The sequence below is a fragment of the Tripterygium wilfordii genome, chromosome 1 (assembly GCF_013401445.1).
Source record: "Tripterygium wilfordii isolate XIE 37 chromosome 1, ASM1340144v1, whole genome shotgun sequence".
NCBI classification, from domain to species: Eukaryota; Viridiplantae; Streptophyta; class Magnoliopsida; order Celastrales; family Celastraceae; genus Tripterygium; species Tripterygium wilfordii.
Genome location: NC_052232.1, coordinates 59267 through 72994, shown reverse-complemented (window position 1 = coordinate 72994; position 13728 = coordinate 59267). Strand labels below are relative to the sequence as shown.

The 13728-nt window shown below is 36.5% G+C and overlaps 3 protein-coding genes across 5 annotated transcripts; 1 reads left to right on the top strand and 2 right to left on the bottom strand.

Moving 5' to 3' along the window:
- Positions 1-4396: 4396 nt before the first annotated feature.
- LOC120000648 lies at positions 4397-5943 on the top strand. 2 transcript variants are annotated; one of them, XM_038848783.1, is made up of 6 exons: positions 4397-4691; positions 4765-4833; positions 4926-5001; positions 5090-5154; positions 5543-5623; positions 5742-5943. In XM_038848783.1, the coding sequence occupies exons 1-5, from the start codon at positions 4473-4475 to the stop codon at positions 5621-5623; spliced, it is 510 nt and encodes a 169-aa protein (XP_038704711.1). In that variant the 5' UTR covers positions 4397-4472; the 3' UTR covers positions 5742-5943. The 2 variants fall into 2 exon arrangements, with proteins under 2 accessions (XP_038704711.1, XP_038704705.1); XM_038848777.1 differs by having other exon boundaries at positions 5543-5943.
- Positions 5944-6522: 579 nt separating this feature from the next.
- LOC120004002 (probable beta-D-xylosidase 5) lies at positions 6523-9470 on the bottom strand. Its single transcript, XM_038853198.1, has 7 exons — positions 9141-9470; positions 8756-9061; positions 8488-8657; positions 8296-8396; positions 7816-8157; positions 7311-7724; positions 6523-7236 (listed from the first exon to the last, which is right to left on the bottom strand). Exons 1-7 carry the CDS (start codon positions 9429-9431, stop codon positions 6629-6631), a joined length of 2232 nt encoding a protein of 743 aa, XP_038709126.1. The 5' UTR covers positions 9432-9470; the 3' UTR covers positions 6523-6628.
- Positions 9471-10478: 1008 nt separating this feature from the next.
- Positions 10479-13217, bottom strand: LOC119996989 (pentatricopeptide repeat-containing protein At3g06430, chloroplastic). Of its 2 annotated transcripts, XR_005467938.1 has the most exons (3): positions 12832-13217; positions 11087-12522; positions 10479-10618 (listed from the first exon to the last, which is right to left on the bottom strand). XR_005467938.1 is itself a non-coding variant. In XM_038843768.1 (2 exons), the coding sequence occupies exons 1-2, from the start codon at positions 13207-13209 to the stop codon at positions 11404-11406; spliced, it is 1497 nt and encodes a 498-aa protein (XP_038699696.1). In that variant the 5' UTR covers positions 13210-13217; the 3' UTR covers positions 10930-11403. The 2 variants fall into 2 exon arrangements, 1 of the variants encoding a protein (XP_038699696.1); XM_038843768.1 differs by lacking the exon at positions 10479-10618 and having other exon boundaries at positions 10930-12522.
- Positions 13218-13728: the final 511 nt, after the last annotated feature.

Here is a 13728-nt window from a genome sequence, read left to right as displayed (position 1 = left end):
CACATCAAATTCTAGCATGGACAAACTTCTGGGCAACTCTCGTAGAATTTGCTGAGAAATGGAAGGAGGGACCCGTTATGTTGTTCTAACAATTGCAAAATGGATCACAACACAAAAGGTTGGGGATGCTCATCTTCTTTGCGTAGTTGCCCCTTAATGTCCTGCATCTGGCCCTAAAGAACCCTCCTTCAGGGGTGGGGGATAAAAAACCAGAAAGTCAATGAGTGGACAAAACAAAGATGGATGCAGCTAAGGTTACCCACTTTTTCAGCACGAGTCCGTAAATATTTCCTTAAACTGTCTGTTCAAGCATTTTAAGTTTTAGTTTATAGTGAAGGAAACTAATAACCTACTAAGAAGTGAAATTGTTTCTACCAACCTTCGTACAAACATAGATGTAAATATGTAATGGACATCTCGGTTTTTCCCAAGTACTTCTTCCAATGGAACAGGGTTAGTAAGTTCCCAAGTTGGCTGTTGAGCATGCTCTTCTGACATAAGTTTATCTGCATATCACAAACAACTTAAGAAACTTTCCTTTTGAATTCAAAGTTATATTTTCTCTGTATAAGAAAAGATGCCAAGCTGTTGTGGATTGACCTAGAGCAGCTAACTAGTTTTTAAGATCCTCCTTTCCTCCCTTTTTCACATACTTATTTACTTTTTTGAATGGAAAAAAAATTATTCAAGCACCAAGGGGGTGCAGCCCAAAAAGATTACAAATTTCACACACTTATTTTCGAGGAGTAAGAGGAAAGGGCAGGAAAACCAGGGAAAAAAAAAAAGCACATGATTGAGATACAACAATGATAAAGCGTTTAACTTAGCAGTTGAGTTTTTAGAGAGAAGTTGTGTATAAGAACTTAAGAGCAAAGCATAAGAAGATGACCTCAAGCATCATCCTCAGAACTTCTTATTGAACTACCAAATGCTATAAGAAACATCACCAAAATGTGTATGAATTTTTCTCATTAAATTATCATATCAATTTATGTAGCTGACCCCAACATTGTTTGGGATAAGGGCTTTGATGATGATGAGGAAATCTGCAAGCAAGTCTCCAGTAAAAGGCTTGGACTTATAAAGGCTTTCCTAAATATGATTACAGGCGTCATCATAATCATTTTTTCTCCAAATAAACATCACATTGCTTAACTGAAAATTAGACCAACCTATCACGTGAAGTTTTACCCGCCAAAGGCATGATTCCCTCAACAAAGACAGACGATAAGTTGGAGATCCATACGTGATCTATGCAGAAAAAAGATAAATTACAGTTAAATTTGGCATTGAGATCACTTGAAATTTGATTTCCATTCTCATTGCATCACTAGTAAACCAAATGTGGCCTAGAGTTTATGATGTATATGAGGAGGAAAGCAGAAAAGGTACACTCACCAGAATATAGACGTCCTTTATCCTTAAGGACCCTATAGTTTGTCATCAAGTGCTTCAATATATGATGGACAAATCAAGGAAGAAAATACTAGAGCAAAAATGAGGTGTAAAGCAATTGCACAATTGCTGATTTAGGTCATTTTCACTATACCTCCACACTTCCTCAAGCATCTGCTTGGCATTTTGTCGCGAATTATTCCCACACTAAAAAAGTAAATAAAAATACCATAATAAGCAATCAAGTCACAGCAAAGTCTATAGAAAGCAAATAAGCAATATAACAATACAGAACTCACCAAGATAGAGTCTAGTGTCCCTGAAAAATCCACGTGAAAAAATATCGTCAAACAAAAGCTCCAATGGCGCGCACACAATAAATAACTAAATAAGGCAGTCAAAGAGTGCGAAGTACCTTTATCAACAACTGCACCATATGAACCTGTTTGAAAGGCACTCATCTCCTGAGCATCCATCCTGATATCTGCTTGATCACTAGGAACATTAGAAGCGCTCTAAATAAAAAAGATCATGGCCCCTTGAAAAAAGGTATCATTTCAACTTCAAAAACACCGAAAGAGACACTGAATAACAACAGTTTCGAAATTGTTACCAAGGACCGCCGATTGGTTCGGCTAATTTGCTCCCATATAAAATCCTCAGTTGGTACTTTGCAAAGCAGACTAAAACTCCGAAAACTATAAATATCAAACTTGGGCTTCAATGCTACTCTAAAATGAGAACATAGTTCTGATCTAAACCTTTGAAAAAATGTAACGCCATTTTCAAATTCTTCAAGCGATTCCATCGTGCATTAATGTTTGAAGCTCATATTACGCAAGAGAAACTGCTTTAGCTACTTTTGTAAAGAGTAAAGCAGATTCAATCTCTTTCAGCTATTACAACGTTAGCACTTTCTATGTAACATCACTATCGCCAATATCTACATATTTTTGCATCCAAGTATTGTCCGTTCTGGGATACCTCTATGGTTTTTCTACCCTACCCTCACGGTTTTATAAATTCATTTTGCCTCCCCAGAACCCATAATCTCTTTAGTTTGGGAGAGTGGTACCCCAAGTTGCCAATTAGAACGCTTGTAGTGATATCCCAGAACAGAAGAAAATAACATCCACAATTATGATGATTAAAAAAAGCATTATTTTTTATTATAAAGTCACAGTTTTACTGAATAATTAGTGTCTTTTGGTGGGGCGATATGGGACCGCCAACATTGTCGCAAACACCAAATATATTAAATAAGTTAGCGGTACCGTTCGTAAAACTTATGCTTCAGAATGAAGCTTATGTTGTGCAATCACTCAACAGTTCAACAAAAAATTTTTTTTGGTTTTCCTTTTTTCTTTTTATTAAATTATAATTTACTTTATGCAAAAAATAATTTTAATAATAAATATAGAATAAATTTCACACTTATGAACTATCATCATTTAAAATTTTCGTCAATTTATTTAACAATTTTTATTATAGTTTTCTTTTTATCACTGTTTTAGAGCTAGCAAATCATAATATTCTATCAAACTAGTGCAATGTCAACGCTACGTGCAGTAAACTTTGAATACTAATTTTTTGTTAATGATACAGTGCGGAGAAGTAATTGAAATTTATATTTGTTCTCTTGAAAATTGAACTGTAGACAATTTTTTTTACACATAAGAGAATAAATATTTATTTTTTATATAAATATGCAGAATATTGGTATTCAATTTGCTATGTATTTTTTTCTTGATTTTTTTAATATTTAAACTAAACAACAATGAACATGAATTTTTTCAAAGATTTAAATTAATAAAATATCAAAAAAATAATATACAATATATGAATTCTTTTTTGAAAATAGTTTTATATCGATTCATTTAGTAAATGAATTGAAAGAAATATATAAATAAAATAACATGAATATTACCTTTCAAACTCGTGCTCCACGTCCTTCTTATAATCTAAATTACCATTACATATATTTTCTCAACTACACCAACACCTATTAACAAAACTCACCACATCTAGAAGAGGTAGACAAAATTATTTTATTATTTTGTTAGTTAATTTAAAAATCGGTAGAGATAAAAAGTCATAAATTACAAATATTTGAACAAACTTACCTTTGCATCGAGGAGAACCATGTCAATGCTAACTTGGATGTGTCAGTTAAGCCTTGATGAGTTTAGATCCCCAAGGTAATTGAGAGGCACGTTGTTTAGTTTGCTACTTTTGTTTTTTCTTTCTCCTCAAAAAATAAGTTTGCAAGGCAAATTTGTTTGTTATTTATATAGAGAAATAAATATCATGAATATTAGAGCAATCATGTCTCTACATATTCCGAACTTATTCAATTAAATTTATTATATGTGAGTAATGTTATTTATTTATATAGTGTAAGTTATAAATTTATTGATAATTAAAGAAATATGAGAAAAATGTTGTTTAGTTTGTTGATTTTGTTTTTTACTTATCCTCAAGAAAATTAATTTGCAAGGTACATTTGTTTGTTATTTATGTAGAGAAATAAATACCATGAACATTAGAGCAATTATGTTTCTATATATTCCTAACTCATGCAATTGAATATATTATACGTGAGTAATGTTATTTATTTATAGTGTAAGTTATAAATTTGTTGGTTATTAAAGAAACATTTTTTTCCCAATTTATAATAGCATTTAACAAATATATAAAATGCTAAAAAATAGCATCGATTATCTCGGGGAAAGATTGAGTCTTTGCCATCAAAATATGTACGTACTTTCCAAAAAATGGTAATTTATATTAAGGATTTTATTTATATGAGTTATAATCATATATCAGGTATTGGGATTTGGGATTTGGATAGTTTTAATCTATTGTGATGACCTTCATGTCTCGAGTATGGTTTAGTATGCGTGACCTATGAACCTTAAAAAAAAAAAACACAATTTATACACAGTTTTTGAGTATAATAGGCCTTTTTTAAGTAGTATAATACGGTTTACCTTTATTACGATTTCCCATTGAAAATCTAGGTCTCTTCCAGTAATAGAGAGAACGAAGAAGAGTGGAGGAGTTACGCATTTGTTTCGATGGCTCGTGAGAACTCGAACTTTGACGAGGAGGATAATTTACGACAAGCCCTAAACTCCTTTCAGAGCATCACATTTGAAGAAGAAGATAAGTCGTCGTCATCAACAACAGCGGCAGCTACTAAGCTCGACGATGCTTCTGACGTGCTGGTCACCAGCTTTACAGATGTCGTCGACAATTTTACCCTCTGTTTCCAGATCATCCGCCTCCCTCAGCAGGTATTACTACTGCTTTCGGGTATCATTTGCGAGAGTTGCTTTGATTTCCTTTTTGTCTGTGTTGGATTTGTAGATATATGCATGGATTGGTTGCAATTCCTCCAAATTTGGGCATTTGTATGCTGCTGCACCTACCCGCCCGGTAAGTTTCCTTCTCTCTTGGGAATCAAATTCTGTTAACGTAAAATATTAGTTCATGAACTTTAATTAACTTTTGGGTGCTAAAATCAACAGAGCAACACAGTGAGTGTTGCCACGCTGATTAAAGGCTCTTGTGACGATCCAGTGAAGAGCATTGCTCGGCGATTGGGTAAGTTTCTTGTGAAATTCGCCTTTTCTTTATGCTTTGTATTTAGAGGGGAGCTTGAGATTTGTTTCAATTCTGTGTTCCTTTACAGTTCTAAAGACTGGTCTCCCTGTTACTGTGGCTAGCAATATCCCCAAGAATAGTCCTATGCTCGAGGTTTGATTCTCACACATTAGCAATTATATACTTACACTGTCACACACAGACATCATGTATTAAACCTGAAAGTTTCCCTCCTAGTTCTTGATTTTAATATGTTTAGTGTTCTGTTCTTGCAATTGGAATATTGGTTATTGCGCTCTTCAAGTAAATTGTTTGACGATTGTGAAATCCAATTACAAAAGTTGAAACATAAAAATGAAAACCAAGAAGTGCAAATTTGAAGTTCACCATTTTTCCTTTGTATACTTGTATTTAGTTAACATTCTTTTCCTAGATCTACTTTTGGTTCTTGACTATTTGATACTGGTCTTGCAAAGCATGAGGTACTTTGATGGATACCATGTTTGAGTTTCTCTGTCTTTCTTCTTCTCTATGTTTGTAGATCAATGCTGAGAAAAAGTTGGTGGAGAAGCTAATAAGCCTGGGATACACAAAGCGAAAATTGGATGGATTGTCTTCATAGGTGAACTGAGATCCTTTGGAATGAAGTTTTTCTTTGGTTCCTGGCTATTTGATACTGGTCTATGATATCAAAGGCTTTTTTTAGTTAGTTCTTTGAAATATCGTTTCTGGGTTTGTAGGTGAATGCTAAGAAAAAAAATTGGCGGATTAGCTGCGCAGCAACTTGGTCAATGTAAAACTCCATTTTACTGTGTTATCCATTTTTTGTAGCCCTCTTTTATGTTTATGATTTTTAAGGGTGGATTAATTGATATAGTTGGGAAACTTTTATTGTTGGGTGAACAATTATGTGCATGAATGATAAATAGCTTTTTTGATTAATCCTTTTGCAGCTTATTTCCATTTAAAAGCATGTTGCTAATTCTAGGTCGTGAAAATTATTTTAATTGTAGTAATGATGATTGATCTTTTAATTACAAATTTCAATATTGGGAGGCTATATAGGTTAAGGGAATAGGGATTTACCCTTAAATGCTTGAAAAGTAAGATTGTGAGTGAGGAATTGGGCTGGACAGGTTCCGAATGAATTCATCCCCAATATTTTGCAATTTAAAGGAAGAATGATCATTTTACCCATTGAATGATTGAACATGATTTATGAATTGCTATTAGGTGAAAGATCAAATTATTACTCTCTTTGAGAATAAGGCTATATGCATGGCAAAGTGAAGCAATGCAGCTAACAGGGTACTCCATTCTAAGGAATCACGTTTGATATCAACTATTCGTTGGTGTTTTTTTTTATTTTTTATTAGCAGAAGTGATAACAACAGAGCAAAAAAACTGGCTTAACGATAAATAGCAGAGAGTTTGCCAGAACTTGCTAAAAAAAACACTAATAATTAGTTATTTCATTGAAACCTGATCCATCTCAAGCAAAATCCCTAACAATGAATGAAAGCTAAGAAAAAAACCGAAGAAACTCTAAATTACTAACTAAATACTTATGTTGGGAGCACTAACCCTCTAATTTCCTTACTAAATACTTATTAGGAACACTGACACTCTAATTGTAGCTGACATGTAATGGGAATGAGATTACATTGTCGCCCACCATGATTATATGCCCTCCAGAAGGCAAAAGATTGTAACCTGAGGTATCAATAATGTTCACGCTCTTGCAAGCGTCAAACTCGAACTTCACCTTCTCGGTTGCTCCTGATTTCACAAATACTCTCTCGAAACCAATCAGTTGCTTGGAGTGACTCTCAACTATTCCCTCTGGTGGCTTGGAGTAAACCATGACAACGTCACTTCCATCCTTCTCCCCAACATTCTGGACAGCAACTTCAAAGCCAAATTTATATCCACATTCAAGGTCATCGATCACTACAGAAGGACAGTTATTGATGTTGGCCTGGTCTGAGTATTTCACATTGTGACAACGCTGGAATTTGTTTAGTTTGATCTCTAGTGAACTTGCAGGGGATGCGAGGCTGTAGCTGAAATCTGTGTAGCTAAGGCCATAGCCAAAAGGGTAAACAGTTGAGCCATTGAAGAACTTGTATGTTCTTCCAGGGTAACCAAAGCTATCAACAGGCCTTAGTGGCATGGATGTCATTGGCAGCATGTCCACATAACCAGCTTCATACCATGTAAGGGGCAATCTTCCACCTGATAAAAGGGAATGACATTAGAATCTGAATTCGCTAACAATGAAAGCAATACCATATATGATTCACATTTACCTGGATTGTATTTTCCGAAGATAACATCAGCAATGGCACGACCTCCTTTCTCACCAGGATATCCGGCCCAAAGAATAGCTTTAATTTTAGGATTGTTCTTGGCAAAGCTTATGTCAATCCCACCGGCTGACATAATCACAACAACTAGAGGACCTGAAGATGATTCAGCTACTTGGTTGATTAATTGAGTTTGGTAACCTGGGAGGAGAAGATCATTCCTATCCAAGCTCTCAGCCTCCACAGACAAGTCCAAACCCACCAAAAGAATAGTAGCATCTGCATTCTTTGAAGCATTCATGGCTGAGAAGATCAAACTATCGTCCTTGCAAGCTATGTCGCTGCATCCCTTTTCATATGTGACTTCTCCATACTTGGAGATACCATCAAATGGAGTAACAATTCCGCAAGGAATACCTGCAACAACATCAAATGAAACAAAATCAATTAGTAATCAGTAGATGATATTCATTCACTTGGTCATGTTATTTAAAGATGAGAAGCTTACCAGCATAATTTCCAATCATTGCAGAGGTTGCTTTTGCATGGGGTCCAATAACTGCTATTTTATTGATGTCACAAGACTTCAAAGGGAGAGTCTTGTCATCATTTTTCAATAGGACAATTCCTTCTCTGGCTGCTTCAGTAGCTAACTCCAAGTTTGCATCTGAACAAACATCATTCTTCCCAAGGCTGTTGAATTGAGGGCTTCCATCGAAAAATCCAAGCCTCATAAGCACCACATAAAGGTACTTCAATGACTTGTCAAGGTCAGCCTCCTTTACCTCTCCTTGCCTCACTGAGTTTCCAAGAGCTTTGGTATAGTAGTCTCCACAGTCAAGATCCAATCCTGATTATGAAAATTCAGACAAAATATACATAGTGTCATTTACATGCATTCTCGTAGTCAAATTGACTCCTATTTAACCAAAAGACATACATAATATGACACTCTTGTGGCAAAAAAAAGGAAAAAAAAGAAGCTTGCCTGCTTTAAGAACCTGTGCAACAGCATCCTCTTGTGAGTCGCCAAGCCATTTGTGTCCATCAATCATTACCTCAATAGAATCACAATCGGAGACAATATATCTGCACAAAATAATTATACCAAAAATTAGAGAATAACAAAAAAAAATCAATCAGCATTAAAGGTTAAGCATGGTAAGATTTTGAAGGATACCCATGAAGATCCCATTCCCCTCTGATAGTGTTCTTGAGAAGATATGGATCAGCACAAGCTGGAATTCCATTAACCCGATTATAGGAACACATGACACTGCTAACGTCGCCATCTTTAACACACATCTCAAACGGCCTGAGGAATGTCTCCCTCATATCTTGCTCACTCACCTATACATAAACATAAGAGAATATTTTGGTTAAGTCAATAAATTAAACAGTGTCGCTAGTATATTTATATATACAGTAATTGAGTGTTAATATCTTACTCTTGCATCAAAGTGATAACGATCGACTCCCTTCCAGGCATCGACATCATATGCAGCATAGTGCTTGCAACAAGAGGAAACCTTGAGAGGTCTAGAGTTCAAGTCTGTTGCGTTTTCAGTCCCCGGAACATCTTGTAATCCTCTTACGTAATTTGTAGCAAATGTACCCACCACATAAGGATCTTCTCCCGGAGTCTCAATGGCTCTTCCCCATCTGGGATCTCTCACCACATTAATATTTGGACTCCAGTATGTCAATCCTGCTTTCCCCAGATTGTACATCGCTCTTGCCTCTGTCGAAACAGCCTGCAATAATATTAAGTATAGAAAGATGAGTCTGGAGTTAAATAGATCAATCACACAATAGACAAGGGGAAGGAGTTACCTGGCCAATGGATTTCCATAGAGTCTGATTAAAGGCAGCAGCGGAGAGAATGACAGTAGGAAAGCTTGTAGCGCCAGGAATGGTTTTATCAAAGAAGGTTCCAGGACCAACATTGGAGACACCATGGAGTGCCTCTGACCACCACTGGTACTTGGGAAGCCCAATTCTTGGCACTCCGGTGGCCATATTCCCGACCTGGTTGACTTTCTCGTTCAATGTCATTCTGTCCACCAAGTCCTTGGCCCTGACATCGAATGGCAGAGAAGAGTCGCAGTAGAGATAATCTGTCATGTCAAGACCAAGCTCAGAAAATCTTGGTGCATGACAGACATGGGATGGACCTTGATCAGCAGGAGGAGCAGGAAAATCCTCTTGTATGGTTTTAGATGGTCGAGCAGAAGCAAAGGCTAAGGAGCCAAAAAGAAGAGCCAAAATGAACAATGCTCTTCCACCGACACTCACACCCACACCCACCATTATTTCTTCTTGTTGTGTGATTTTGGAGTGTAGGTATGCGACTGAGTGAGTGCTTGTGATTGCTGTGGAGAAAATGAAGGAAGCTGGTCACAATATATAATGGGAGGAGTGTAATGGTAGATACGTGAAAGGATTCCATCACGGAAGATGAATAATATCAATATGAAGATTATCATTGTGAAAAGATACAGTTTGTTTGCTCTGGTGGGATTTCTTTCAAGATCAAGAAGATGTGTATCTCTTCTCTTTCTCCCAATAATATCATGATCATGCTTATGTTTATCATGATGTATCAGGCATATCTGGATTTCTCTTCCCCGAAAAAAAAAGAAGAAAAAAGATGAAGATTGATTCGGGATTATATAACCGCCAGCGGGATTTCCCCTCCTTATTTTGTTATTTGTTACGATTTTATCAACTATACTTTCTGTTTGGAGTTTGAAATTTGTAATTTGAATAATTCGGAAGTTTTTCTTAAAAAAATTTATAATTAATGTAAGCTTTTATTGAATAATTAGTTACAAATTTAATGAGCAGATAAAGTATTTGTAGACTTAAGTTAATTGTTTGTTATCAGTATATAGATTTTCCTCTCAGATCTTATTGATATCTATTGCAATTTGTGCAGTTTGAAATGATATTATGGATTATAACTGATAAGTCAATCACTCTTTCATATAAATCTACTCGACTCATCTTATTATTACTTGCAAATGTTGTGATTTGACATGATATAGGATGTACATGATAACTGATAAGTCAATCTTTTCTTAACGTAATATTCATTTCAATTCCGCAATTTTAAAATGATATGAAATGTATCATTCATTGCAAAGTTTCTTGTGGTGTTGTTGACAGTGATAGAGAATTGGCCTAGATACCCTTGTCTTCATATGTAAATTTTTGTGAAAAATAAAACGTCGTTCAACACTTTAACCATTTTATACAAACGCAGAACTGCTTTTTATCCACCTCGCTCGTAGCAGCAGTTGTAGGCCAACCTGACGAACACACAACGCAAGAGGAGGATTATTAAAAAAAAAAAAAAAAACTAAAAAAAGCCTCTGGGGTTTGGTTTTAGAATTGCCCCTCCTTTGCAACACTTATACTGATATTCATAGGACCCAACCCTTTGGATAGATTTTTTTTTTTTTTTTTTGTAACCAACCCTTTGGAGAGTTCGGGCACCCATGCTGTTAGTTATATATGACTTTAATATTAACTTAGAACTAAGTTCTAAGATGCTGAAGCATATTATAGGCATGCACAAAGTGGGAACAGATCAAAGATTACGCCACAAAGTTGTACAGATCAAAGATTACGCCACAAAGTTGTACACATCAAAGAAGCTAGATGAATGCTCTTCACTCTTTGATCCGACAATCATAGCTTCCTTGCGCATCAATAACAAAGAGCAAACAATGTAAAAACTGGTGCCTTTGAAGGAATAAAAGGATCTACAAGATTACCTGAACTTTGCAGAGGATATGATCAACTTGTCCAACTTGTGTGCTCGGTACTGGAGAGATGTCTAAAAATTTCTTACAGTAGTAGTTCTACCCATGTAATGAGATCGGGAGCAATTGCAGGTTTAGTTATTCCAAAAAATTATAGCTTCACCGCCTATCTTTTTGAACACCTCAAAGATCGAACCTGAGCTTTACAGGAGACAAGCCCACAAGCACAGCAGCCTCCCTATATCAGCGATCCCATGACACATTGAATCCGGTTCACAAGAATGTTGATCTGTGTAATACATAGGTCTGCAGTCATGTCTAAACTTCGGTCAGGAGACCTCATCAATTTCTGAACCATTGGTAAGCACCTCCTGTTTCTCCAGCTCCAAATCATAGATCTTGTCATTCATGCCTTTCTTTCTATATGCTTCCTCCATGATAGAGTAGGTTCTTGAATTTGGCAGGCAGTGCTTATCTTTCATACGCTTAAAGACTCTTTCCATCTCTATTAAATCATCTGCTTTTGCAAATGCAAATATGACTGAATTATAGAAAGAGGTATTTTCAGGAATCTCAAACTTTGCTGCCAGCTGAACGGTGCTGATAACCTTATGGAAAACACCTGCATTCACATATCCATTGATAAGGCAGCAGAAAGTTTTAGTGTCTGCCTTCATACCCTCAGCACGCATCTGATCAAATGTGCACTCCATGTGTTTTGCATCCCCTGCATCTGCAAAAGCCTCGATCACATTGTTGAAAGTTGACGTTGTCCATGGAAACTGAGCCTTGCGCATGTACTCCATCACTGATGACATCTTATCATACATTCTTTTCTTCCCATAAGCGCCAATCAAAATATTGAAAGTGCGACTTTCTGGGTCAATACCAAAATTCCGGAACTTCTCATACCATCTCTCCATCATATCAATCTGACCTTTGTTGCCAAACACACTCAGGATAGTATTCATTGTCCAAACATCAGGTTTGCAAACAGTGCTCTCCAACATCCCAGATAGAACTTTCTCCATCTGTTCGAATTTCCCTGTTTTGCCATATCCATTTAACACTATATTCTGCGTAACAGTATTCGGCATTATTAGCCGTTCAGCCATATCTTCATACAAGGATTCAATTAATTCAAATCGTGAATTATCAACACAAGGTTTGATCAATGTACTGTAGGTAAAAACATCAGCCTGGCAACTAGGCAGAGTTTTCATTTGGTTAAGAATAGAGAAACCTTCATCGATGAGGCTTTCGCGACAATAAGCTGCAAGCAAGGCAGTGTAGAGTTCTGCGGTGGGTTCCAATCCCTCTTCGATCATCTGGTCAAAAAGCTGCCGAGCTTGACGGGGTTGTCGAGATTTACCAAGCAGAACGAGGAGTTTCATGTAGGTCCCTTCTTTTGGTTGATAAAATGGTTGTTCTCTAAGCATCTCAAAAACCTATTACATCAAATGGCCCAACAATCAAAGACAATATCCAACGAAACTGTTTTTTAGTGCTACACTTTCTTGAAGCAACTAATTCCATAGAAATGAAAAACTGACTGGGTCGAAACAATTCAAATATCCCCATTTAGTAATTCACTTTCAAGCACAGACTTAACCAACCCAACACAGTACCTGGGTTCAATATGGTAAAAAAGGAAGGATTTTTATCCAATCTATTATCCTAATTCGCAATGACAATTCACAAGATGGGCCTATGCAGAAACCTAAATAGAAAAGAAAAGAAGAACAAAGAAGGCAAACCTCAAGGGCTTGGAGCCACTGCTTCTTATCAATGGAGTCAGATAAGGCCTCAGTGATAGTGTTGACCCAGGCCTTGGCCTTGTTTTTGCGGTCCAATTTCTTCTTGATATTCTTAATAGGTGGCCTTTTCGAAGTCCCTGATATTCCAGGGAACTCTCCTTCTTTCCAGTGCCTCTCCTTAGTAGATGATGATGATGATGATGGGGGTCGTGTTGTAGATGTAGCTGCGGATGCAGCCGTGAATGCGCAGCGAAGAAGAATCCTAGAATGTTTGGTGGTGGTGGTTGATTGAGGGGATGCTGTTGTGTTAATGTTTTTGTTAAAAAGAGTCGAGGGGAGGAGAGAAGAAGAGAAGGAGAGCCAAATTGAGGAAGCCATTGCGACCTTGGGAATAGCTGCAGGACTGCAGGAGCGAGCGAAAGATTTTTGCCTAGATTTCAAAGAAGTGGAGTTGAAATGACCTACTTCTCCTTGACCTATTGAGTAATTGGCTCTTTTGCACCTCCCAAATATAGGGTGTGTTTGGCTAAACATTTTTCACAATATCAAACAAAAAAAATTGTACAAACTTATGGTGTAAATAAAATTTCTCATTCATAAATTATAACATGAGTATTATAAACATTAGCATATGTAGTATTTAAAAAGTCTTTGTTTGCCTTGGACTTTTGTTTGTGTAGGGTAGCTCGATTTAAATTTGGAAGAAACAAAATAAATCATTTCCTTAAACGTTGAAAAATTACCAAATAAATCCATCCGTATATGGTAGATAAGAATGGGCCATTAAAGGCCCAATTTGGTCGTGGAAAGCGGTTAAAAATTAAGGGAGATTCCCAATCCCAAAGCGGCCGTTTTCTCATACCAGTATCCTCCACGTGTCGATGTATTACCCAACCA

Coding starts and splice junctions, on each gene's coding strand:
- LOC120000648 (XM_038848783.1), top strand. CDS start 4,473: ATGGCTCGTGAGAACTCGAACTTTGACGAGGAGGATAATTTACGACAA. Junction 4,692..4,764: donor TCATCCGCCTCCCTCAGCAG/GTATTACTACTG, acceptor TTGGATTTGTAG/ATATATGCATGGATTGGTTG. Junction 5,155..5,542: donor AGAATAGTCCTATGCTCGAG/GTTTGATTCTCA, acceptor CTATGTTTGTAG/ATCAATGCTGAGAAAAAGTT.
- LOC120004002 (XM_038853198.1), bottom strand. CDS start 9,431: ATGACAGATTATCTCTACTGCGACTCTTCTCTGCCATTCGATGTCAGG. Junction 8,397..8,487: donor GGGGAATGGGATCTTCATGG/GTATCCTTCAAA, acceptor TATTTTGTGCAG/ATATATTGTCTCCGATTGTG. Junction 7,725..7,815: donor AATGATTGGAAATTATGCTG/GTAAGCTTCTCA, acceptor ATGTTGTTGCAG/GTATTCCTTGCGGAATTGTT.
- LOC119996989 (XM_038843768.1), bottom strand. CDS start 13,209: ATGGCTTCCTCAATTTGGCTCTCCTTCTCTTCTTCTCTCCTCCCCTCG. Junction 12,523..12,831: donor AGTGGCTCCAAGCCCTTGAG/GTTTGCCTTCTT, acceptor TTGATGTAATAG/GTTTTTGAGATGCTTAGAGA.